The sequence below is a fragment of the Oncorhynchus mykiss genome, chromosome 11 (assembly GCF_057628025.1).
Source record: "Oncorhynchus mykiss isolate SJ-2025 chromosome 11, ASM5762802v1, whole genome shotgun sequence".
Classification (NCBI taxonomy): Eukaryota; Metazoa; Chordata; class Actinopteri; order Salmoniformes; family Salmonidae; genus Oncorhynchus; species Oncorhynchus mykiss.
This window is the reverse complement of record NC_143032.1, coordinates 37,333,072-37,360,657: the sequence shown is the minus strand read 5'-3', so window position 1 is coordinate 37,360,657 and position 27,586 is coordinate 37,333,072. Positions and strand designations below refer to the sequence as shown.

General features: G+C 42.0%; 1 protein-coding gene across 7 annotated transcripts in view; it reads right to left on the bottom strand.

Annotated features, from left to right (window-relative positions):
- The window catches only part of LOC110535651 (anion exchange protein 2), a 105,468-nt gene that overhangs the window by 31,839 nt on the left and 46,043 nt on the right, over positions 1-27,586 (bottom strand). For 5 of the 7 annotated variants that reach the window (XR_016484463.1, XM_021620778.3, XM_021620774.3 and 2 more), the window contains one exon: positions 21,252-21,442. Coding sequence is in view for 6 of the 7 variants with exons in the window: in XM_021620778.3 (XP_021476453.3) it covers positions 21,252-21,311 (60 nt within the window). In the remaining variant the exon portion in view is untranslated. Of the gene's footprint in view, positions 1-14,250; positions 14,559-21,251; positions 21,443-27,586 lie in introns of those variants that run through there. The other 2 variants (XM_090189982.1, XM_021620776.3) reach the window with 1 other exon arrangement.

Here is a 27,586-nt window from a genome sequence, read left to right as displayed (position 1 = left end):
AATTCTCTCCGGCACTCGAGGGGGACAGAAGAAATTCCACCTCATGCTCCTCATCCTCATGCTCCCTGTCGGTCTATATGACTGGAGTCTGGAAAATGGGGTTTTGCCTACACATCATTCCTAGACCAAAAGACACCTAGAAAAATATCACTCCATGGAGTGATAATGGCCATTTTCTACCTTTCATAAAAAAATGGTTAGCAATGGGGCTGCTGCATGTGTCAAATATAGGAATGAAAGAAATTCAATTTACAGCACTGGCTACTTTTTCACAGCACTGGCTACTATACTATGGAGTTACTGTGTGAACTACCTACAGTAGTAAATGCACACATACCACAAAAGGGTGTAAAAAAACAGACTCTCTTTGACAAATCTCTGACAGTGTCTGTGATAGAGTGTGAGGGGCCCCTTCACAAACATTCAATGTTGACCCAAGGTGACACTCCTCAACTGTCAGAAGGTCCATTCAGACCATTCCACAAGAATTTGCTCAGGTAGGCTGCATGGGCCTCACCCTTACCTTAGTCACCTCTGTCAAACACAGATCACCAGAGTCCTATTGTTCTTTAATGGAGTTCAAGTGCCGGTTTGAGAGCTGTTTTCTGTCAGTCTCCAGTTTTTGGACCTGAAAGATACAAATCTAAAATCTTGCAGTTTTTTCCAGTCTGTAGTCCTATCGAATGCATTCAATACCTGAATGCCAGTTGATGGGCAGTTCATCCAAGAATAAACAAAGTGCTGCCGATCTCATCCACGTGTTAAAATAAAGCATCCTCAGTATTTTACCCCTTTTTTCTCCTCAATTTCGTGGTATCCAATTGTTAGTAGTTACGGTGTTGTCTCATCGCTACAACTCCCGTACGGGCTCGGGAGAGACGAAGGTCGAGAATCATGCGTCCTCCGAAACACAACCCAACCAAGCCGCACTGCTTCTTAACACAGCGCGCATCCAACCCAGAAGCCAGCCGCACCAATGTGTCGGAGGAAACACCGTACACCTAGCGACCTGGTCAGAGTGCACTGCACCCGGCCCGCCACAGGAGTCGCTAGTGCGCTATGAGACAAGGATATCCCTACCGGCCAAACCCTCCCTAACCTGGACGACGCTAGGCCAATTGTGCGTCGCCCCATGGACCTCCCGGGCGCGGCCGGCCGCGACAGAGCGTGGGCTCGAACCTAGAATCTCTGGTGGCACTGCGATGCACCCGGGAGACCCATCAATCAGTGATCTTTTTAACAATCAAGTTCACCTGAAAAATAGATCCCCCACGCACTAGGAACTCCAGGAGAAGTGAAGACAGGTTTCACCAATTGCTGTACACTCTCACATCACTTCACAGTCAATCTCTAAAGCTGTAGAGGATGTGTGAGGGATTGCCAGAAGGGTGAAACTATTTTCCACAACCAAAAACCTGTGCATCAACAAACCCTGGACGGTCGGGCTAAACCACTGCAACACTGAGGAAAGGTGAGCCCAGCCAAGGCAAACCGAAATAAATAAAATCGTAACAAAAAACTCCTATGACAGCAAAAAAACAAACAACCCAGCAATAGAAAGACTAAAACAAAATTCTCTCTTTCGTCAGTTATTTGAGGGACTTACCTCACTCATGGTGCAATAGGAAGAGTTGAGGTATGAATAGAGTCAGGATTGGTGTTTCACAGACAAGTGGCAATGCCCTCGTCTATGGCAACACTGTTGCCCTCTGAATCTCAAAACCTCCATAAAACACATGTATGAGCAGAGAGCTGTCTCCCGTGCCCACCTTGGCCGCGTGATGCCCTAATCGTACGTACCCATATCTCCCAGCCTGGCACTAACCTATCTCCTATGATTGTGGCATAGTAGAATAAACAAGACTCTGCGTTCATTCTCTCTGAGGACAAACCAAATGCACTTAAAGGGCAAGCAGTGTTTGAATGGCACTCAGGTATACACTATATGACCAAAAGTATGTGGACACCTGCTCATCGAACATCCCATTCCAAAATCATGGGCATTAATACAGAGTTGGTCCCCCCTTTGCTGCTATAACAGCCTGCACTCTTCTGGGAAGTCTTTTCACTAGATGTTGGAACATTGCTGCGGGTATTTGCTTCCTCTGCGCAGGCCAGTCAAGTCCACACCGATCGACAAACCATTTCTAAATGGACCTTGATTTGTGCACGGGGCATTGTCGTGCTAAAACAGTTGCCACAAAGTGGGAAACAGAATCGTCTAGAACGTCATTGTATGTTGTAGCGTTAAGTTTCCTTCACTGGAAACAAGGGGCCTAGCCCAAACCATGAAAAATGCCCCAGACCATTATTCCAGACCACCAAACTTTACAGTTGGCACTATGCATTGGGGCGTTCTCCTGGCATCTGCCAAGCCCAGATTTGTCCGTCTGACTTCGATGATGAAGCTGATTCATCACTCCAGAGGAAACGCTTCCACTGCTCCAGAGTCCAATGACGGCGAGCTTTACACCAGCCGACGCTTGGCATTGTGCATGGTTATTTTAGAATTGTGTGTGGCTGCTCGGCCATGGAAAACCATTTCATGAAGCTCCCGAAAAAGTTATTGTGCTGACGTTGCTTCCAGAGGCAGTTTGGGACTCAGTAGCGAGTTTTGCAACCGAGGACAGAACATTTTTACGCTCTACGTGCTTCAGCACTCTGCGGTCCCATTCTGTGAGCTTGTATAACCTACCACTTCATGGCTGAGACGTTGTTGCTCCTAGACGTTTCCACTTCACAGTAACAGCACTTATAGTTGACCGGGGCAACACTAGCAGGGCAGAAATTTGACAAACTGACTTGTTGTAAAGGTGGCGTCCTATGACGGTGCCACGTTGAAAGTCACTGAGCTCTTCAGTAAGGCCTTCGACTGCCAATGTTTGTCTATTGCATGGCTGCATGCTCAAATCTACACACCGGTCAGCAACAGGTGTGGCTGAAATAGCCTAATCCACTCATTTGAATGGGTGTCCACATACTTTTGGTGATGTACTGTGTGTGTAAATATTGACCAATGTGCTTTAGAGCCTAAATCTCTGTCAGAGAGGCATTGGAGTGGGCGGGGGTTGCTAGGGCACGACAGTATGTGAACATCTAGAACATTGTAAATAAAACAGACTCCAACCGCAAGAGAAAGACAATTACAGAGAAGCAAGGAAACCATGTACATATAGGAGTGAAATGTTTGAACTTTTTTTTACACAAACTTCCTCTCAGCCTAGTACTGTAGAAAGAGAGGGCATGCATTGAACATGTGCCACATAGGCAATTGAATAAGCAATGTTTTTCCCCCACATGATTTACAGTCACATATTTACATGAAGCAACTTCATTTGTCCACAAATAGATCAGATAGAACACCTGAATGTCCTGAACTGGTGGCTTCCTGTAGGAGTTGTGGTACAACTAATAACTCATTACTCAGTGCTAATGTTTTGGGGTTAAACACTGGACATGTTCGGACCACATGGATTGTTAGAGGACAACACCACACAATGGCTCTGTGACATTGGGAGACTTGAAAGCGTCAAATTAAAGTGCATTGGCATGTGCATCTGCACTAAGCAAGGACTGCATCTCATGAGTCATCGCATTTGAAGGTACTGAGTGCTCAGATAGGAGGAAAACAGTCCTAATGTTGGAAACAAGCAGCGTTATGTTGTCATCCAGAATCACATGTTTCTTTTCCAAGCTATAGCACACAATATTTGTTAAACATGAGTTTTTTTTTTTAAAGATCAAAAAGTTGATCAAAAAGTCTGCTGTGTGTTTTCCTTTTTGCCATGTTTAATCAGATATTGTAGTATCGCGATACTGGTATCGTGACAATCCTACGATCGTAAAAGTGACCTCCACAAGTAAGGAACAAATAGAGGTTGGTGATACTGTAGATACCATGTACACTCACTGGCCTGTGGTTCTCATAGCATTATTATGGCTGTACTGGAGGTTTGGGGTAGCCTGCCCACAACCTGCCTTGGTTGTCATAAAAATATCATCAAAATAAACATTGAACCACACACACACACACACACACACACACACGTAAGAAGAGAAATCAAATCTGCCATGGTGGAAAATGTAAAAGATATATAGAGGAAGTGTTCTAATATCTAATTATGTGGTTACACCTTTACATTGCAGAAAACCGGGCCCTTGCAGAAAACCGGACATGGGCCCTTAAGTCCTCAAAATGTTATACATCTGCACCATTGACTTGCTGCATCACTGCTTGGCATGGCAACAGCACAGCCCTCAATCGCATGGCGCTACAGGGGGTGGTGCGGACAGCCCAGTACTTCCCTGGGGCCTAGCGCCCTGCCATCCAGGACCTCTATATAAGAGGGTGTGAAAGGAAAGCCCAGAAAAATCACTCCAGCCACTAGGGTTGCACATTTTGGGGAATATTCAGGTGGAAACCTTCCGTGGAAATTAACGGGAATATATGGGAATTAACAGAAATATATGGGAATTAATATTAATACCATTTAAATGTAGATGTTTTTTGCATTGGATACAGTGCCTTGCGAAAGTATTCGGCCCCCTTGAACTTTGCGACCTTTTGCCACATTTCAGGCTTCAAACAAAGATAAAACTGTATTTTTTTGTGAAGAATCAACAACAAGTGGGACACAATCATGAAGTGGAACGACATTTATTGGATATTTCAAACTTTTTTAATCAAAAACTGAAAAATTGGGCGTGCAAAATTATTCAGCCCCCTTAAGTTAATACTTTGTAGCGCCACCTTTTGCTGCGATTACAGCTGTAAGTCGCTTGGGGTATGTCTCTATCAGTTTTGCACATTGAGAGACTGACATTTTTTCCCATTCCTCCTTGCAAAAACAGCTCGAGCTCAGTGAGGTTGGATGGAGAGCATTTGTGAACAGCAGTTTTCAGTTCTTTCCACAGATTCTCGATTGGATTCAGGTCTGGACTTTGACTTGGCCATTCTAACACCTGGATATGTTTATTTTTGAACCATTCCATTGTAGATTTTGCTTTATGTTTTGGATCATTGTCTTGTTGGAAGACAAATCTCCGTCCCAGTCTCAGGTCTTTTGCAGACTCCATCAGGTTTTCTTCCAGAATGGTCCTGTATTTGGCTCCATCCATCTTCCCATCATGCTGATTCCCATGATGCTGCCACCACCATGTTTGACAGTGGGGATGGTGTGTTCAGCTGTGTTGCTTTTACGCCAAACATAACGTTTTGCATTGTTGCCAAAAAGTTCAATTTTGGTTTCATCTGACCAGAGCAACTTCTTCCACATGTTTGGTGTGTCTCCCAGGTGGCTTGTGGCAAACTTTAAACGACACTTTTTATGGATATCTTTAAGAAATGGCTTTCTTCTTGCCACTCTTCCATAAAGGCCAGATTTGTGCAATATACGACTGATTGTTGTCCTATGGACAGAGTCTCCCACCTCAGCTGTAGATCTCTGCAGTTCATCCAGAGTGATCATGGGCCTCTTGGCTGCATCTCTGATCAGTCTTCTCCTTGTATGAGCTGAAAGTTTACGGGACGGCCAGGTCTTGGTAGATTTGCAGTGGTCTGATACTCCTTCCATTTCAATATTATCGCTTGCACAGTGCTCCTTGGGATGTTTAAAGCTTGGGAAATCTTTTTGTATCCAAATCCGGCTTTAAACTTCTTCACAACAGTATCTCGGATCTGCCTGGTGTGTTCCTTGTTCTTCATGATGCTCTCTGCGCTTTTAACGGACCTCTGAGACTATCACAGTGCAGGTGCATTTATACGGAGACTTGATTACACACAAGTGGATTGTATTTATCATCATTAGTCATTTAGGTCAACATTGGATCATTCAGAGATCCTCACTGAACTTCTGGAGAGAGTTTGCTACACTGAAAGTAAAGGGGCTGAATAATTTTGCACGCCCAATTTTTCAGTTTTTGATTTGTTAAAAAAGTTTGAAATATCCAATAAATGTCGTTCCACTTCATGATTGTGTCCCACTTGTTGTTGATTCTTCACAAAAAAATACAGTTTTATATCTTTATGTTTGAAGCCTGAAATGTGGCAAAAGGTTGCAAAGTTCAAGGGGGCCGAATACTTTCGCAAGGCACTGTATTTTTACCATATCATATGGAGACAGAAACATAAACCTTTTACCTTATCATAAGTAGACATAATTGCAAATTATTAAATCCTTCCAATAGACATTTTAAAAAACTATTTGGTTACGAATTGAACTTTAAATGAGTTGACTCTTACCATGGGATGATTTCACTGTACAACAAAAGGGAATATTGAATGATCACCAATGATCCATCGAATCTCCCCAAAAAAGTTTTCAACATATATCTGTAAACCTAAAGCTTTGGTTGTCTTCCTCTCAGGCTTACATGTCTTCTCCCTGGACCTCCTCAATGTCCACCTCTTGAACATCAGACTTTGGCCTCATCTTCACTGTCACTTTCCAACTTTGCTGAGGATGGCTCCTTGTCAGGCTCAAAAAGCATAAAATTTGCCTGGATGGCCACCAAATTTTCAACCCTTGTATTGGTCAGCCTGTTGCGTGTGTGTTCCCAAACAAGGACCAGTTGCGCTCTGAGGCGGCTGATGTTTGTGGGATTTGGAGGATGATGGGCTCTTTCCCTTGTTGCCTCTCAGATACACAAAGTCCCTTCCACGAGGTGGCTGATGAGATATGTTGAAACGCCTGCAACATTGCATCTCCATTCCAAGACATTGCTTGGAAGTGTACTTCGCCAGAACCAAGAACCTTGCCCTCATCCAGGCCAAGGTGGCGAGACACGGTAGTGATTACACCATAGACCCTGTTGATCTCTGCACCAGAAAGGATGCTCTTGCCAGCATACTTGGGGTCCAACATGTTCGCTGCGGTGTGCATGGGCTTCCGGCAGAAGTCTTCACTACAGTTTCCTCTGCTTGGAGCAACAGTGAAGTGGGCAGGGCAGCACGGATTTCTTCTGAACATCAGACAGGATGCCATTGTCTCCCTCAATCCGTGCAATGGCTACTGCTATAGGTTTCAGGAGTTTTAGGCGGCTTACCACTCTCCCAAAATACATCATCCAGGAGGATCCTCTTGTTGGGGCTCTCCATATCAGCAGACTGTGATATGGCCATTTCTTGGAGACCCCTTCCCCCCCAGGAGACTGTCAAACATGATGACAACATCACCCCAACGGGTGTGGCTGGGCAGCTTCAATGTGATGCTCTTATTCTTCTCACTTTGCTACTATAACTTGATGACCCTTCACATAGCGAACCCTTTCCTTCGGCCTCTTGTAGAGTGTATCCATTGTTTTCAGTGCCATGATGTCCTTGAGGAGCAGATTCAATGCATGAGCAGCACAGCCAATGGGTGTGATGTGAGGGTAGGACTCCACTTTAGACCAAGCAGCCTTCATGTTCGCAGCATTGTCTGTCACCAGTGCAAAAACCTTATGTGGTCCAAGGTCATTGATAACTGCCTTCAGCACATCTGCAATGTAGAGACCTGTGTGTCTGTTGTCCCTTGTGTCTGTGCTCTTGTAGAATACTGGTTGAGGGGTGGAGATTTAGTTAATTATTTCTTGCCCACGAACATTCAACCACCCATCAGAGATGATTGCAATACAGTCTGCTTTCTCTATAATTTGCTTGACCTTCACTTGAACTCTGTTGATCTCTGCATCCAGCAAATGAGTAGATAAAGTATGTCTGGTTGGAGGGGTGTATGCTAGGCAAAGAACATCCAGAAATCTCTTCCAATACACATTGCCTGTGAGCATCAGAGGTTAACCAGTTGCATACACAGCTCAAGCAAGACATTCATCAGCATTTCTCTGACTGCGTCCCTCCATTGAGTCAAAACAACTGCCGAATCCAGGAGGACCATGAGGTGCTATCGATAAGGTGTCTCATTTTCACCTTGAATAGAAGTAGAGGGACTTTTGTCAGAAGTTGCTTGTTGTGAGCGCTGAGGGAACATTATGCACTTGCCCAGATGATTCTGCATCTTTGTTGCATTCCTTACAGTATTTGCAAATGTACACAGCTTTAACTTCTACATTAGCTGCAGTGAAATGTCTTGAAACATCCGATAGTGCCTGTGGCATTTTCCTGTAAAGATTAGAATGTTTAAAAAAAGAAAACAATTTAAAATAAAAAAAATACAATTCCATGTACAGATAAATAGTTAAGCAGTTAAAATGAAACATGTATGGAAACAGGTGAATTAACACTCCTCAGTTAGCAGGGTCAGGCAAGCTAAAACCCACATGGTAGCAAAAACTAACTAGCAGAAATTGTTAACAAGTTAGAAAGGATTTAAACACACTTTGCTGTAGGCTACTATTTATTAGTTAACAAAAAATTATGTTGTATAAAATATATTCACCCCACCCAGTATTGTAATCAAAACTTACCAGAAAGCATGTAGACCTTGGCTCAGACAGTGTAGTAGTGTGGGCTCAATAGCATCTCACTCGTGTGCAAGATCTTGAGATTCAGCTGTACATGTGATGGAAGAGTATACTGCACGTGATGGAAGAATGCACTGTGCATGCAGAGGGTTGCAATTCCATTGAATTGGGGATAGTTTAACCAAAATATGCCACACGACCTAGAATTGCCTTGTGTAACCCACATAAAAAGTTCACTGTTATAAGCTAACATTTTTGATGAATTTAAGCAAAATTCCCCAAATTCCCGGGGTTAACTTCGCATGGAAAATGTCGACCCTTTTCAGCCCTGTCAGCCACCCAAGCCATAGACTGTTCGCTCTGCTTCCGCACTGCAAGTCTTACACAAAGTCTGACACCGACAGGCTCATTAACAGCTTCTATCCCCAAGCCATAAGACTGCTAAATAGCTAACACAACAGCTACACAGACTGAGTTGACCCTTGTATGTTATTTTTGCACTTTGTATGCACACTTACAGGAATGTCCAAACTCGCGCACACTGACACTCCAACACACACGTATACTGACTCCACACACACACACAGCTGCTACTCTGTTTATCATATATCCTGATGCCTAGCGACCTCACCCCTATACACAGAGGTAGCTATCACTCCAGGATCCCTGCACATTGGAAAAATGGGATTGAAACTGACCCTGTATATACAGACTGTAGCTTCTCACTTATTTCTCGTGGGTTTTGTTCTAGATTATCTTATTTATAGTGATAAATCAATATTGCATTGCATACATCGATAACTGCATTGTTGGGAGCTTGCAAGAAAGGTATTTGAAGGTGCTTGTGCACATGCCACAAAAATGTGAAAATCAATCATTCAAAAAGTAAAGATCAATTTTACCAGAGGGAAAAAATATATATGTCTAACGCAGATTTGCGGGACACTCTTAAGGGGGTACCCACAAATTAAATCACCATGAGTAAGTAACTGAAATAAACCCCATTTCGTCTATGAAAACATTTGTCATGGAAAATGGATGCTATGCAGTATGTATCAGAAAAGAGGTCATTAACACTAAATAAATTCATAGGGACATGTTTGGTGTGCAGCATAATGCCACAGGTTGGGAACCACTGCAGTAAACCACAATAATACAAATAGTTTAGGCAAACTGAAATATTAATCTCAGTAATGCAATATACTATCTACAGTCTGTTAAATGTACACAGGTTTGTTACATGCAAAGTGTGTAGGCTAAATCAGTACTCAGCTGGCCACCTACACATAGGCTACAGAGAGGATTATAGGAGCCGAGAGGTGGCCCAAATCCCACACAGCCAGCAACACTCAGGCCTGTTGATTATTGAGTAATTTCATTCCTGTAGCAACAGGCCTGACAAGGATATCTAGGGAAGCTATGGAAGAGTAATGCCCTGAGTGTAAATATACAGTTGAAGTCGGAATACACATACACCTTAGCCAAATACATTTAAATTCAGTTTCACAGTTCCTGACATTTAATCCTAGTAAAAATGACCTGTTTTAGGTCAGTTAGGATATCACCACATTATTTTAAGAATGTGAAATGTCAGAATAATAGTAGAGAGAATGATTTATTTCAGCTTTTATTTCTTTCATCACAATCCTAGGGGGTCAGAAGGTTACATACACTCAATTAGTATTTGATAGCATTGCCTTTAAATTGTTAAACTTGGGTTAAACATTTCGGGTAGCCTTCCACAAGCTTCCCACAATAAGTTGGGTGAATTTTGGCCCATTCCTCCAGACAAAGCTGCGGTAACTGAGTCAGGTTTGTAGGCCTCCTTGCTCGCACACGCTTTTTCATTTCTGCCCACAAATATTTTATAGGATTGAGGTCAGGGCTTTGTGATGGCCACTCCAATACCTGGACTTTGTCCTTAAACTATTTTGCCACAACTTTGGAAGTATGCTTGGTGTCATTGTCCATTTGGAAGAGTCATTTGCAACCAAGCTTTAACTTCCTGACTGATGTCTTGAGATGTTGCTTCAATATATCCACATCAATTTGCTTCCTCATGATGCCATCTATTTTGTGAAGTGCACCAGTCCCTCCTGCAGTGAAGTACCCACACAACATGATACTGCCACCCCCGTGCTTCACGGTTGGGATGGTGTTCTTCGGCTTGCAAGCCTCTCCCTTTTTCCTCCAAACATAACAATGGTCATTATGGCCAAACTATTTTTGTTTCATCAGACCAGAGGACATTTCTCCAAAAAGTACAATCTTTGTCCCCATGTGCAGTTGCAAACTGTAGTCTGGCTTTTTATGGCGGTTTTGGAGAAGTGGCTTCTTCCTTGCTGAGTGGCCTTTCAGGTCGATATAGGACTCGTTTTACTGTGGATATGGATGCTTTTGTACCCGTTTCCTCCAGCATCTTTACAAGGTCCTTTGTTGTTGTTCTGGGATTGATTTTCAATTTTCGCACCAAAGTACGTTCATCTCTAGGAGACAGTACGCATCTCCTTCCTGAGATGTATGACGGCAGCCTGGTCCCATGGTGTTTATACTTGTGTACTATTGTTTGTACAGAATGTGGTACCTTCAGGCGTTTGGAAATCGCTCCCAAGGATGAATCAGACTCATGAAATAATCCATCTGTAAACAATTGTTGGAAAAATTACTTGTGTCATGCACAAAGTAAATGTCCTAACAGACTTGCCCAAACTATAGTTTGTTAACAAGAAATTTGTGGAGTCGTTGAAAAACGAGTTTTAATGACTCCAACTTAATTGTATGTAAACCTCCGACTTCAACGGTATATGACCACTCTTCTCAGTGGTATGACCAGGTAAACAGGCCAACATGAATTCCACAGTTGCTTTTCCTTCACCTGTTGGGCTTTGAAGTGGCTGATTAAACCCAACTGTCCTACGAACACTATTGGACAAGTTTAACAAATAAGCTTAAGTACAGACAACAAGGACAATACTGAGGTTACCCTACATACATCACATGTTATTGAGGGGTAGCCCATCAATGCTGAAGCTTCCCTTCCCACACGTATAATGCGATAGTGATGACGTAATACTGTGATATCCCTTGCATGATCTTGCTGATTATAGCCATAAGAGAGAGATAAGGCTGTGAGTGACATTGGATGAGTCATATATTGACATGAAGAGGAGGAAGGGGGTTGGGGTGCGGGGACTCTTAATTCTAATCCTTTTATGAGGGACAAAAACGAGGCTGATGTCATGCCAGACACCTTTCTTGAAATTTGTAGCCTCTCCGCGGTCACTTCTGGGGAAGTGTGACTCACCACATGATGGTGGCATCAATCCTCTTACTGTGTCCCAAATAGCACCCTATTCCCTACATAGCAGTGTACTATATAGGGAAGAGGGTGCAATTTGGGGACGATTCACATGCCACTTCTAGCTGTCCAACATTATTCACACAGAGTTAATGGTTTCCGATCTGCTGGCAGCCGAAGGGTAGCTATCAGTTACAGTGCCTTCAGAAATAATTCATACCCCTTAACTTATTCCACATTTGTGACCCGTTTCAGGAAACTGGGCGTTTGTCACGGGTCACTACTTTTTGGCAGAAATGCCTCTGGAACATGTGAACTTTCATGTGGCTTAATAACAAACTTGTATGCCATCTGTAAATACGGAATACAATTGTTAAATTACAAGACTAGTTGGTTTAGCCACAGACAGATACAGCAACCTTCCCGCTAGCCATGACTGGCTGAGGTGGGCTGGACATGGAGAGTTGAGTTCGGATTGGTCTGCCACATAGCACGCTTCTGTCTATTCGAGCTGGTTAGTATGTGTAGGTAATCCTGTATAATGCAGCTTATATATATATATATATATATATATATATATATATATATATATATATATATATATATATATATATATATATATATATATATATATATATATATATATATATATATATATATATATATATATATATATATATATATATAAAAAAACACACACACACACACACACTGAAAAAGCTTGTGCGAGCAAGGATTATATATAAATAAAATAAATAAATAAATAAAAGCCCGCACAAGCTTTTTCAGTATATACAGTGGGGCAAAAAAGTATTTAGTCAGCCACCAATTGATTGGGAGAATGTCATATGGTCAGATGAAACCAAAATATAACTTTTTGGTAAAAACTCAACTCGTCGTGTTTGGAGGACAAGGAATGCTGAGTTGCATCCAAAGAACACCATACCTACTGTGAAGCATGGGGGTGGAAACATCATGCTTTGGGGCTGTTTTTCTGCAAAGGGACCAGGACGACTGATCCGTGTAAAGGAAAGAATGAATGGGGCCATGTATCGTGAGATTTTGAGTTAAAACCTCCTTCCATCAGCAAGGGCATTGAAGATGAAACGTGGCTGGGTCTTTCAGCATGACAATGATCCCAAACACACCGCCCGGGCAACGAAAGAGTGGCTTCGTAAGAAGCATTTCAAGGTCCTGGAGTGGCCTAGCCAGTCTCCAGATCTCAACCCCATAGAAAATCTTTGGAGGGAGTTGAAAGTCCGTGTTGCCCAGCAACAGCCCCAAAACATCACTGCTCTAGAGGAGATCTGCATGGAGGAATGGGCCAAAATACCAGCAACGGTGTGTGAAAACCTTGTGAAGACTTACAGAAAACGTTTGACCTCTGATACCCTTTGTTGGCAATGACAATGTATTGAGATAAACTTTTGTTATTGACCAAATACTTATTTTCCACCATAATTTGCAAATAAATGCATAAAAAAATCCTACAATGTGATTTTCTGGATTTTCTTTCTCATTTTGTCTGTCATAGTTGAAGTGTACCTATGATGAAAGTACAGGCCTCATCTTTTTAAGTGGGAGAACTTGCACAATTGGTGGCTGACCAAATACTTTTTTGCCCCACTGTATATTTTATACGAGATTCTTCAAAGTAGCCACCCTTTGCTTTGATGACATCTGTGCACACTTGGCATTCTCTCAACCAGCTTCATGAGGTAGTCACCTGGAATGCCACTCCCAATCTAATTTAAGAGCTTGAGAAAAAAATCTCCAAGAAAAAAAAAAAAGGGAGAAAATTCCCAAATCCAGATGCGAAAAGCTAATACAGACATACCAAAGACGTAACTACCGCCAAAGTGGCTCCTACAAAGTTGACTCCGGGGGTGAATACTTATGTAAATTTTATATTTCTATATTTTATTTTCAATACATTTGAAAACATGTCTAAAAACATGCTTTCACTGTCATTATCGGGTATTGTGTGTAGATGGTTGAAAAAAAAATAATTGATCAATTAAATGTGGAATAAGTCAAGGGGTATGAATACTTTCCAAAGGCACAGTATCACAGATGCATTAAGATTACAATGAGAATGAAATCGTCTTCGGTTCATGTACGCACAATGGCCTGTCAAAGGGCTGTAACAAGACCATCACAGATGCCTTGGAAGTGGACAGTGCAACAAAACTGCTGAAGCACATATTGGGCTAAATATACACCAAAAATTGTGAGGCAAATAGGAATAGGAAGGTAAATTATATTCTATTGTGTTCACTGTGACTGGAAAAACATCAAGTTAAGTGTAGGCCTATTTACTATATTTTTGCCTGAAGGTATTACGTAAACAAAATCTATAGGGTACTGCAGGTTCAAATTGTTTAGACTTTAAAACCAATATACTGCACCTGGTATGTAGACATAGAACAGGAAATGAGTAGTCTTTTCATATCCACACAAATGGAGGGGGGCGCTCCCAAAGGGATCAGTGACTCTTACAATGTGTTCGACTGGTTAGTCTTGTATGTTACCCTGTGTTACTCATAACTCACCTTTGCTGCTGTGTACAGAAACTCCATCAAAATCCAACCGCGTTTTCACGCCACTTAATCTTTAGCGACCGAAAAGTAAAAAATAACCGTACACCTTTTTTCAACCTCGTCTCATATCGGTCAGTTGCCCAAGTCACATGACAATGGGCAGTGCATCGCGGCAGGAAAAAGACATCACCCAGTTTCACATTGACAGACCCTTCCAAATAGGATTATCTCAACTCCCCTTAAAAACACACAGCACACTGACACAGACACACACTCCCTTTCCCCTAGCATACAAGTATGTGTACACTCGTTTGAAAAGTGAATTATTAACTAAGAAGGGCAAGGATGTGAGGAAAATGGCCAATGAAAGCTTCAGCTATAGCAAACAGACTTATCTTTTGTGACAATGAGTCATCTGCAGCCATTAAGTTGTAAACACATACATTGGATAGCAACTAGTGCATGTAGTGACAACCGTCTGTGAATCCACTGTGTAAGAGATTGTTAAGAAGCTTCATAGCTGCCAACAGTCTGCCTGAGATAGATTGAACTAACTGCACTGGGCAAAATCTGATTCCCCAACAGACTGTATTCAAATCCCAGCCCTCAACAAGCGATTTGTTTTTGGAATGGAAAAGGTTTGGAGAGCTCAGATTTGCCAAGGTTAAATGAAATGTCAGTGAAATATCACAAAAACAGTAAATGCTTCACTCTAACCGAAATAGGGTAGATAACTGTAGGCCATAATAATCTATTACCATAATACCATTAGATACACATCCATATCACATTACAGTACATACAGTCGTGGCCAAAAGTTTTGAGAATGACAGAAATATTAATTCAAAGTTTGCTGCTTCAGTGTCTTTAGATGTCAGATGTTACTATGGAATACTGAAGTATAATTACAAGCATTTCATAAGTGTCAAAGGCTTTTATTGACAATTACATGAAGTTAATTGTCAATAAAGACCTCTGCAATCCGCCCTGGCATGCTGTCAATTAACTTCTGGGCCACATCCTGACTGATGGCAGCCCATTCCTGCATATTCAATGCTTGGAGTTTGTCAGAATTTGTGGGGTTTTGTTTTGTCCACCCGCCACAAGTTCTCTATGGGATTATGCTCTGGGTAGTTTCCTGGCCATGGACCCAAAATACAGATGTTTTGTTCCCCGAGCCACTTAGTTATCACTTTTGCATTATGGCAAGGTGCTCCATCATGCTGGAAAAGGCATTGTTTGTCACCAAACTGTTCCTGGATGGTTGGGAGAAGTTGCTCTCGGAGGATGTGTTGGTTTCATTCTTTATTCATGGCTGTGTTCTTAGGCAACATTGTGAGTGAGCCCACTCCCTTGCCTGAGAAGCAACCCCACACATGAATGGTCTCAGGATGCTTTACTGTTGACATGACACAGGACTGATGGTAGCGCTCACCTTGTCTTCTCCGGACAAGCTTTTTTCCGGATGCCCCAAACAATCAATGGGGATTCATCAGAGAAAATTACTTTATCCCAGTCCTCAGCAGTCCAATCCCTGTACCTTTTGCAGAATATCAGTCTGTCCCTGATGTTTTTCCTGGAGAGAAGTGGCCTCTTTGCTGCCCTTCTTGACACCAGGCCATCCCCCAAAAAAGTATTTACCTCACTGTGCATGCAGATACACCTGCCTGCCGCCATTCCTGAGCAAGCTCTGTACTGGTGGTGCCTCGATCGCGCAGCTGAATCAACTTTAGGAGACGGTCCTGGCGCTTGCTGGACTATCATGGGCGCCCTGAAGCCTTCTTCACAACAATTGAACCGCTCTCCTTCTTGATGATCCGATAAATGGATGATTTAGGTGCAATCTTACTGGCAGCAATATCCTTGCCTGTGAAGCCCTTTTTGTGCAAAGCAATGATGGACAGCACGTGTTTCCTTGCAGGTAACCATGTTTGACAGAGGAAGAACAATGATTCCAAGCACCACCCTCCTTTTGAAGCTTCCAGTCTGTTATTCGAACTCAATCAGCATGACAGAATGATCTCCAGCCTTGTCCTCTTCAACACTCACACCTGTGTTAACGAGATAATCACTGACATGTCAGCTGGTCATTTTGTGGGGGGGGGGGGGGGATTCAGTTCATTTGCATGGCAAAGAAAGACTTGGCAATTAATTACAATTCATCTGATCACTCTTCATAATATTCTGGAGCATTGGCAAATTGCCATCATAGAAACTGAAGCAGGAGACTTTGTGAAAATTAGTGTGTGTGTCATTCTCAGAACTTTTGGCCACGACTGTACAACTATTTTTTCTCTATTTTTTCAAACGTATGGGCGATTCACAATGCACAGTAAATATATACACTACTGGTCAAAAGTTTTAGAACACCTACTCATTCAAGGGTTTTTCTTTATTTTTTTTTTACTATTTTCTACATTGTATAATAATAGTGAAGACATCAAAACTATGAAAAAACAAATGGAATCATGTAGTAAACTAAAAAAAGGTCTTAAACAAATCAAAATATATTTTATATTTGAGATTCTTCAAATAGCCACCGTTTGCCTTGATGACAGCTTAGCACACTCTTGGCATTCTCTCAACCAGCTTGAGGTAGTCACCTGGAATGCATTTCAATTAACAGGTGTGCCTTCTTAAAAGTTGTGTTGTAATTAGGTAGGTGGGGTATACAGAAAATAATCTTTTACCAAATAGGGCTAAGTCCATATTATGAAAAGAACAGCTCAAATTAACAAAGAAACATGACAGCCCATCATTACTTTAAGACATGTTGGTCAGTCAATACGGAACATTTCAAGAACTTTAAAAGTTTCTTCAAGTGCAGTTGCAAAAACCATCAAACTCTATGCTGAAACTGGCTCTCATGAGGACCGCCACAGGAATGGAAGACCCAGAGTTTCCTAAGTACATTCAAGTTACCAGCCTCAGAAATTGCAGCCAAAATAAATGCTACAGAGTTCAAGTAACAAACATCTCAACATCAACTGTTCAGATGAGACTGCATGAGTCAGGCCTTCATGGTCGAATTGCTGCAAAGAAACCACTACTAAAGTACACCAATAAGAAGAGACCTGCTTGGGTCAAGAAACACGAGCACTGTACATTTGACCGGTGAAGATTTGTCCTTTGGTCTGGAGTACAAATTGGAGATTTTTGGTTCTAACCACCGTGTCTTTGTCAGACGTGGTGTGGGCGAATGGATGATGCCGCATGTGTATTTCCCACCGTAAAGCATGGAGGAGGTGGTGTTATGGTGAGGGCGTGCTTTGCTGGTGACACTGTCTGTGATTTATTTAGAATTCAAGGCACACTTAACCAGCATGGCTACCACAGCATTCTGCAGCAGTACGCTATCCCATCTGGTTTGGGCTTAGTGGGACTAGCATTTGTTTTTCAACAGGACAATGACCCAACACACCTCCAGACGGTATAAGGGCTATTTTGTCAAGGAGAGTAATGGAGCTCTGCATCAGATGACCTGGCCCCACAATCACCCGATCTCAACCAATTGCGACGGTTTGGGATGAGTCGGACCGCATAGTGAAGGAAAAGTAGCCAACAAGTGCTCAGCATATGTGCGAACTCCTTCAAGACTGTTGAAAAAGCATTCCAGGTGAAGCTGGTTGAGGGAATGCCAAGCGTGTGCAAAGCTGTCATCAAGGCAAAGGGTGGCAACTTTGAAGAATCTCAAATATATTTTGATTTGCTTAACACTTTTTTTTGGTTACGATATAATGCCATATGTGTTATTTCATAGTTTTGATGTCTTCACTATTAGTCTACAACATAGAACATTCAAAAAAATAAAGAAAAAACCTCAAGTAGGTGTGTCCAAACTTTTGACTGGTACTGTAAATGTTTTATGTTTCATCTAAAAAAGTATTGTTGTACAATTAAAAAGGTCAAATACACTGCATTTCAAACAGTCAGCAATAATATGATGAATTCAGGGCTGGTGAAAGATATACCTAGGCTAAATATTAGCCTTCCACAAGGATAAGACCCACTAAAAATGTAATTATTCTATCAAAATGATTACTGAAGTCGGTCTATGAAAATGCCCTTTATTGTTACAAATGTAAATAGAACCATTCATAATGCAACCTCACTAACAATGACTAACTTCTTGTAGCAGGCATTAGGCTATAGAACATTAACACAGGTCTCATCAACAACCTCAAGACCATGTGCTAGTGATAAATCAGCTAACCCTTATATTACTTATACTTGGATCGATTTGCTAGCTAACAAGGTTGAACAGTTGAATTGTTATGAAGACACCCTTCTGTTTGTCTCTAACTGTTTGACAAGCATGTTGGCCTGTCCGCTTTGTTCAGATGTTGAAATTAAGTGGCCTACCTTATTTCGCAGAATGAGAATGAGTTGCGAATTCTTTATATCAATGTGTTTTATGCTTACTGCACATTTATAAAACACAGACTAGACAGCTAATATAACAGTCTTTGGCTAAAATGCTGCTTGCGTTACTTGGTACCCCAATGCCAGCGCACCACAAACTGAACATTCATTTTCCAGATTCAATGTTTATTGATACTCTCGCTTTAGTAGTGTCTGCACGCAATTTGAGTAGTTGAGACATAAAATGGGTATCGTTAGAAAAGTTAACTTCTCCTCTATTAAAGTAAAATAATGCAATGTGTGTGTCCATATGACTGATTCTGTTGGACAAAACCTCAAATGCAAATAGAGATGTGATCTCTCAACTTTGTTGGCGTGTGAGGCATGGTGACGGGCTTGGTGTGTGAGTAACCATAGAGAAAGAGGTGTAGCGAGAGATTTCACTCTGGCTAAAAATCTGTCCAAAATAAGGCCAATGCGTTTCTAAGGGTTTACTTTGGACCTAAGCCTGTCGCCTGCCTTCCCGCCTTTGGGACAACGACTCGCATGGTTTAGGGTGGAGACATGCATCTCATCATTACATACAGATCCCTCATGTAAATGGGAAGGTGCACACACTACAGAAGAGGAGACTATACCAGAACAAGCGGACAGAAACACTCATGAAAACAAAAAATAACAAAACCTTGATTCTTGCGATACAGGCATTTGCAATATCACGCAAAAACATACATTTGAATTAATCAAATAAATTAGATTTATCGCCCAGCCCTACGTACAACTTTCAAAAAGACTCCACCCCACAATTGTGTGTTGCGATTCGTTGCCTTGCGGCTACAAGCACCCTTACAGTCTTTCGGTTTGTGCAAATAGTTTGTTTATCTATGTACATGTTTTACATTGCACCTCTGCACTTCTCGACTCAGACACGTGTAGTAGTGCCATTGTATTTCAACTACAGAAGTACTGATGCATTCTAAAACAGGGAGGTACAGATGTAGGATCTTAATTTGACCAGTATTGTCATAGCAAAATAATCCTGCAGCAATAGGATTTGAATGTTTAGTCCATATTGTTACTTGATCGGTGGTTAGGCTATTAGCTTGACAAAAGTAGGCTACATGAAAATACAGTTAATATAACTGTGTGTTAGTGGAGGTTTTCAGTGAATTTCATGTAAATCACAAGGCTTATGTGCATTTCCAACAGTAAAGGAAATTCTCATCAACAAAAAAAGAGTGAACAAATTAAAATCCTACACCTGCATTCAAGATATAAGCACAAGTCCTTCTAAACTTAATGGTTTATGTCTTAGGGAGTCCACCTCCCAAGAAGCAGTAGGCCAGTCCTGGGGGTTGTCTGGATTGCTACAGCCACATGATTGTGTAACATGGGATAGGAAGCAGCGGTCTGAACACTGAAAGAAATGCCAAGCTAAGGGAAAGCAGGCATTTCCTGATGTGGCAGAACAGCTGGTGACGGTCTAGTATCTACCTCTCTTGCACTGTGTGTGGGGGTGCATGCGTTTGAGTCTACTGTATGTGTGCATGCATACATGCATGCATAAGTGGGTGGGGGAGATTTTTTTGGGTCACGGTCAAAAATGTACCCTTGACGATAGATGTTTGTCTATTGTGGAAAGAAGGTTCAAGAAATGCTATTATACCTCAGTATCCGATCTCAATTAGTCATACAAAGAAACCATAGCGGATGCATATTTGTTTCTCATTGATTGCCCAAAAACTTAAGGCATTTTTTTATGAATGATCCCCACAGACTCTCAATGTCGCCCATAGCAACTTACTCATCCTCTTAATATGATGTTATTTTGAGAGGCCCCCAGGGAACTGGAATGTAGTTTTAGCCATTGACCTAGGTCCAAGGCCATCTGGCTTCTCAGCCTGAACCACCTAGATGCTTTACCACTGGGCTTCTAACAGTACTGTACGGATGCCAATGAGTTGGTTGGAGTGTCCATTCTGGCCAGCATAAACTGGGCACCAGAAAGGCCTGGAAATACAACAAGATATTTCGATCCTAGTACAGCCACATTTCTAAATACACGCTGACGAAAACATTCTTGGTTCCCCAATCCCGCCTGAAACGGGAGTATAAGGGTATCAGGCAGTTCTCAAAAGGTGCCCAAGGGAAACCGTTTAAAAAACACTTAATGTTACAGTTCAGAAGTCACAATTTATTTTTTTAAATCCTTAAATCTGTCAGGAGCCAGAGGATTTAATCCCTTAGTGAAGGTATGGATTTGTACATACCCTGCTCTGAGAGGAATGGCACAATCCCAAATATACACTCTCATGCCTAAACACAGTGAACTGGAGAGGCTGACGAAGCAGAACTTGAGCATAGAGAGAACATGTGTCACGAGTAAAAATACACAAGGGTGTTTGGCAATCACAGCTGAAAGCCTTTCTGGCAGAGAACCACTGCAATTTGATAAATATATTAGTTTAGTTCAGCAAAAATGAATAAAAGTCAGGAGCAATAACATCCCTGAACGTAGACATGCATTTCCTACTGTTGTCAATGAGTCGATTACACGTCTCTTGCTTTGAATTCGTTTGTGTTATGCGGTAGACGTTAGTTAGGATGACCTAATTGGGCGGACTAAATGAATTTAGCGTGAATGGACTTACGTTGTGGATGACTGATTCCATGGCGTCGGTGACATTGCTGGGTGTGTTGGGGTTGCTCATGGCTCCTCTTCTCTGTGGGATGGATGCAAGTGCTGTGGCTCTGTCTGGAGAGCTAACAGGGTAAGGGGAGAGATGTGGCTTTAGCCCTTTTCTTTCTCACCTGGACTCAGACAGCTTTTGGGCAGCATAACCTGGGAAACACAGAAAGGTAGACGGGTTTAAAGATTGAATCTTAAAATGGTGAAACCGCCAGGTCCGTTTGGATGCTCCTCACCTCAGTTTAGCCAACAAAACCAAAACATTGACAAAAGGGGAAATGGAACCTCTGTTCGCCCCCAGAGCCTAACACAGATACCATATTTTCCCCCCAGTTTTACAGTGCCTTCAGGAAGTATTCAGACTCCTTGACTTTTTAAAATTTTGTTACATTACAACCTTATTCTAAAATGGATTAATACCCCATAACAAAGCAAAAACAGGCTTCCTGACATTTTTGCTAATTTATTAAAAAAAAGTTTATATTACATTTTCATAAGTATTCAGACCTTTACTCAGAACTTAGTTGAAGCACTTTTGACAGCGATTATAGCATCAAGTCTTCTTGGGTATGATGCTAGAAGCTTGGCACACCAGTTTTTGGGGAGTTTCCAACATTCTTCTCTGCAGATCCTGTCAGGTTGGATGGGGAGCATTGCAGCACATATATTTTCAAGTCTCTCCAGAGATGTTCGATCGTGTTCAAGTCCGGGCTCTGGCTGGGTGCCACTCAAGGACATTGAGACTTGTCCCAAAGCCCCTCCTGCGTTGTCTTGGCTGTGTGCTTAGGGTCATGGTCCTGTTGGAAGGTGAACCTTCACCCCAGTCCAAGGTCCTGAGCACTCTGGAGCAGGTTTTCATCAAGGATATCTGTACTTTACTCTGTTCATCATTCCCTCGATCCTGACAAGTCTCCCAGTCCCTGCCGCTGAAAAACATAACCACAGCATGATGCTACCACCACGCTTCACCGTAGGTTTCCACCAGACGTGACGCTTAGCATTCAGACCAAAGAGTTGATTCTTGGTTTCATCAGACCAGAGAATCTTGTTTCTCATGGTCTGAGAGCCATTTGGCAAACTCCAAGCGGGCTGTCATGTACCTTTTACAGAGAAGTGGCTTCCGTCTGCTCACTCTACCATAAAGGCCTGCTTGGTGGAGTGCTGCAGAGATGGTTGTCCTTCTGGAAGGTTCTCCCATCTTCACAGAAGAACTCTAGAGCTCTGTCAAAGTGACCATTGTGTTCTTGGTCACCTCCCTGACCAAGGCCCTTCTCCCCTGATCGCTCAGTTTGGCTGAGTGGCCAGCTCTAGGAAGAGTCTTGTTGGTTCCAAACCTCTTCCATTGAAGAATGATGGAGGCCACTGTGTTATTGGAGACCTTCAAAGCTGCAGAAATGTTTTGGTACCCTTCCACAGATCTGTTCCTCGACACAATCCTGTCTCGGAGCTCTACTGACAATTCCTTGGACTTTATTTGCTCTGACATACCCTGTCAACTGTGGGACCTTATATAGACGTGTGTGCCTTTCCAAATGTCCAATCAATTGAAATTACCACAGGTGGACTCCAATCAAGTTGTCGAAACATCTCAAGGATGATCAATGGAAACAGGATGCACCGGAGCTCAATTTCAAGTCTTATAGCGAAGAGTCTGAACAGCTATGATTTTTGACAAATATATTTGCAAACATTTCTAAAAAAAATCTGTTTTCGCTTTATTATAGGCTAGCGTGCAGATTGCCGAAAAAATATATACAGTTGAAGTCGGAAGTTTACATACACTTAGGTTGGAGTCATTAGCTCATTTTTCAACCACTCCACAAATTGCTTGTTAACAAACTATAGTTTTGGCAAGTTGGTTAGGGCATCTACTTTGTGCATGACACGTCATTTTTTCAACAATTGTTTACAGACAGATTATTTCACTGTATCACAATTCCAGTGGGTCAGAAATGTACATACACTAAGTTGACTGTGCCTTTAAACAGCTTGGAAAATTCCAGAAAATTATGTCATGGCTTTAGAAGCTTCTGATATGCTAATTGACATCATTCCTGTCAATTGGAGGTGTACCTGTAGTTGTCTTTCAAGGCCTACCTTTAAAAACTCACTGCCTCTTTGCTTGACATCATGGGAAAACCAAAAGAAATCAGCCAAGATCTCAGGAAAAAAAATTGGACCTCCACAAGTCTGGTTCACCCTTGGGAGCAATTTCCAAACGCCTGAAGGTACCACGTTCATCTGTACAAACAAAAGCACCCAAGTATAATGGGACCACGCAGCCATCATACCGCTCAGGAAGGAGACGCGTTCCGTCTCCTAGAGATGAACGTACTTTGGTGCGAAAAGAGCAAATCAATCCCAGAACAGCAGCAAAGAACCTTGTGAAGATGCTGGAGGAAACGGGTGCAAAAGTATCTGTAGCCAGGGTAAAACGAGTCCCATATCGACATAACCTGAAAGGCCGCTCAGCAAGGAAGAAGCCACTGCTCCAAAACCGCCGTAAAAAAAGCCAGACTATGGTTTGCAACTGCACATGGGGACAAAGATTGTACTTTTTGGAGAATTGTCCTCTGGTCTGATGAAACAAAAATAGAACTGTTTGGCCATAATGACCATTGTTATTTTAGGAGGAAAAAGGGGGAAGCTTGCAAGCCGAAGAACACGTTCCCAACCGTGAAGCACGGGGGTGGCAGCATCATGTTGTGGGGGTGCTTCGCTGCAGGAGGGACTGGTGCACTTCACAAAATAGAAGGCATCATGAGGTAGGAAAATTATGTGGATATATTGAAGCAACATCTCAAGACATCAGTCAAGAAGTTAAAGCTTGGTTGCAAATGGGTCTTCCAAATGGACAATGACCCCAAGCATACTTCCAAAGTTGTGGCAAAATGACTTAAGGACAACAAAGTAAAAGTATTGGAGTGACTATCACAAAGCCCTGACCTCAATCCTATAGAAAATGCGTGGGCAGAAATGAAAAAGTGTGTGCGAGCAAGGAGGCCTACACACCTGACTCAGTTACACCAGCTCAGTCGGGAGGAATGGGCCAAAATTCACCCAATTTATTGTGGAAGGCTACCCGAAACATTTGACCCATGTTAAACAATTTACAGGCAATGCTACCAAATACTAATTGAGTGTATGTAAACTTCTGACCCACTGGGAATGTGATGAAAGAAATAAAAGCTGAAATAAATCATTCTCTCTACTATTATTCTGACATTTCACATTCTTAAAATAAAGTGGTGATCCTAACTGACCTAAGACAGTGAATTTGTACTAGGATTAAAATGTCAGGAATTGTGAAAAACTGAGTTTAAATGTATTTGGCTAAGTTGTATGTAAACTTCTGACTTCAACTGAATTTATTCCATTTTAGAATAAGGCTATAATGTAACAAAATTTAGAAAAAGTAAAAAGGGTCTGATTACTTTCCGAAGGCACTGTATGTTAAAACATTTTTTTTTATCAGACTGTCTCCACAGCGACTTACATTTTGTGCATTCATCTTAAAATAGCTAGGTGAGACAACCACAAAGTAGTACATTTAAATCAGCAAATTCTTGCCGAAACGCATCACATTTCTGCAGAAACAGAGTTCGCCCTTTTCCTTATTCTCCCGGTTAGTCACCAGATGAAGTATCCTGGGGGTAAGGAATGTTTTTACTTATTAGCAATGTCAGTCCTAAACTCAGGAGTAATCTTGTTTGCAAAACCCATAGGTCGTGGCAGCATCCTTCCTTCTTTGGTTAGGATAGGAAGATGGTAATTCCTCCGATTCCCTCAGGCTGAGGTTGTCTGAGTTACTGCTAATAGCGGCACAGGGCTCTAACTATGATTTGTCAGGTCTGTCTATGTGTTACTGTGTCCCTGTCAGGAAGGACTCCAGTACATCTATACTTCCTAACTACCTCCCAATGTCATTATCACTACAGTCTGATAAGGGCCAGATAAGGGCTTGCTACTGTGGAGGAGGATGTGATAAGTGGTGGCGCGTGGCTGGAGCCACTCATTCTCCCCCTGCAGGTGGACCAATGTTTAGATTTTTAATACATTCTAGGGCTGCAAGATGCGAATCTAATGATGATTTGAAAGAAGTTGCATGAAAGGCATGAGCTCTGTTTGGTTTCTTGCACAGGCTGCACATACTTCAGGTCTCTCATTCACAATTTGACAAGCACTTGATAATGCCTCGAATTTCCCGGAGGCGTCGCCTTTGTGCGGCCATAACACCCCTAAAAAAAACATACATGCCTTTTGCAGCCAGTGGCCGTTGTACCCTTGGGCTGAATATAATAATTAGAATTCCTTCCACAGGTTGCTTGCTCCGAAGAACCTCTCACTCACATGGCTCCATGACTTAAATCAATTCTTATTAGCCAATGCCCGTTACTTGATTGGGTCCATAGGCATCTCAGCTCCGAAGTAGGCTACAAGTGAAGACAGACAAGTCAGGGACGCAGCTGCGGGCCTCCTTATCCAATTCCGAGGTGTATATTGAAGATATTGGAAGAACTGTCCACATTTACTTTGTCAGCAAACAAGATGAGTAGGCCCAACAAACAGCAAAAACTGTTGTCAATCTAATATGTCAATCTACAATCTCCCATAGTACAAAGGTTGATCTATTTTACTGGTCAACTTGTAGTTCTGTGCGAGAAAGAAATATTCCAAACAGTCTGGGACAGTTGAGGGATGCAATAGATCCCAAATTAATACAACCACTCGCATCAAATTTATTTTTTTAGAGCAGGCTGATTCAACAGATCAGAATGTTGTAAACATAGGCTATTTCTTTACATTATAAGCGCAGCAATGCGCATACTGAAGTAGACAATGTGCGCGATTGTTCTAAAATGCAAACAATTAGCGGGAAAACACCCTTCGCAAAAATGACAGCAAATGCAATTATGCATGTAATGCTTTATTATAAAAGATGCATATTTATGGTGAAACTTCTTCCCCAAACTTGAAACCTAACTCATAGTCTACACTCCTTGTAAAGAAGATTCATTTGGGGAGGCAGGGTAGCCTAGTGGTTAGAGCGTTGGACTCGTAACCGAAAGATTGTTCAAATCCCCGAGCTGACAAGGTACACATCTGTCGTTCTGCCCCTGAACAGGCAGTTAACCCACTGTTCCTGGGCCGTCATTGAAAATAAGAATTTGTTCTTAACTGACTAGTTAAATAAAGGTTTAAAAAAATAAAAAAAAGTGGTTAATTTTAAGTTATTAGTTGTGATACAACCCGTATCAAAATAAATAGGCCTATGGGCTAGGCTACACGAGGTGTGCGAATGATTTTATATATATATATTTTTTTTTAAATCGCAAAACGCAACGAAATGACATTTTTGGCCGATACCAAAAATATATTTTCCTTGCCAAAAAAACGATGCCGATAATGGATATTTCAAATTTTAGAGGCCTTTCAAGCATTCTAATACAGTTAAATAACACACACACACACACACACACACACACACACACACACACACACACACACGCGCAGCTGTCGAAGGCACTGCATCTCAGTGCAAGAGGCGTCACTACACTCCCTGGTTCGAATCCAGGCTGTATCACATCTGGCCGCGATTGGGAGTCCCTTATGGCGGCGCAAAATTGACCCAGCGTTGAAATCACACTGGATGTATTATACATTAGAATTGCTTTGGGGGCATACTTGTTTCACTGCACAGCCTTACCTATGGAATGTGGCTCAATGGCAGTCTACTCCGTGACACCCAGAGAACGTTAACATCATAGCTCTTATTGCGGGACTCTGAAACAACTGAATTGAGCTACATTTATTGTCAACCTAAGTGTATTGAACACTATTCCAGAGGGAAAACAATACTGCGTGGGATGTTGGAGTATCATAACTCACAGGAGGACGTTGGGGAAAAAAATATATTGGGTATGGAGTAGACTGATACCCCATTTCATTGATCCCCAATCCTTCGGTAAAGCTGTACAGTGCAATATGAATGTCAACACACACATTAGGCTAGGATAAGAGCTACGACGCTAATATTTGCGTAAACTCTTCACAGTTGTGATCTGTGGGTGTCACCGAGTAGACTGATACCCCATTTCATTGCTTCACATTCCAATCTTGTTTAACATGATCTAGTCAAAATATGTCATGATTCCACCAATTGTAACCTTCTGCATCACTTTCAAAGAGGTACTTTTATTTTGAAGGCAAACCACAAATTCCACTATTGTGCCTAGCTTCACAACATATAACCCGATCCGGCTGAGCCTCACTCGGCAGGTGAAGCTAGCTGGCTAC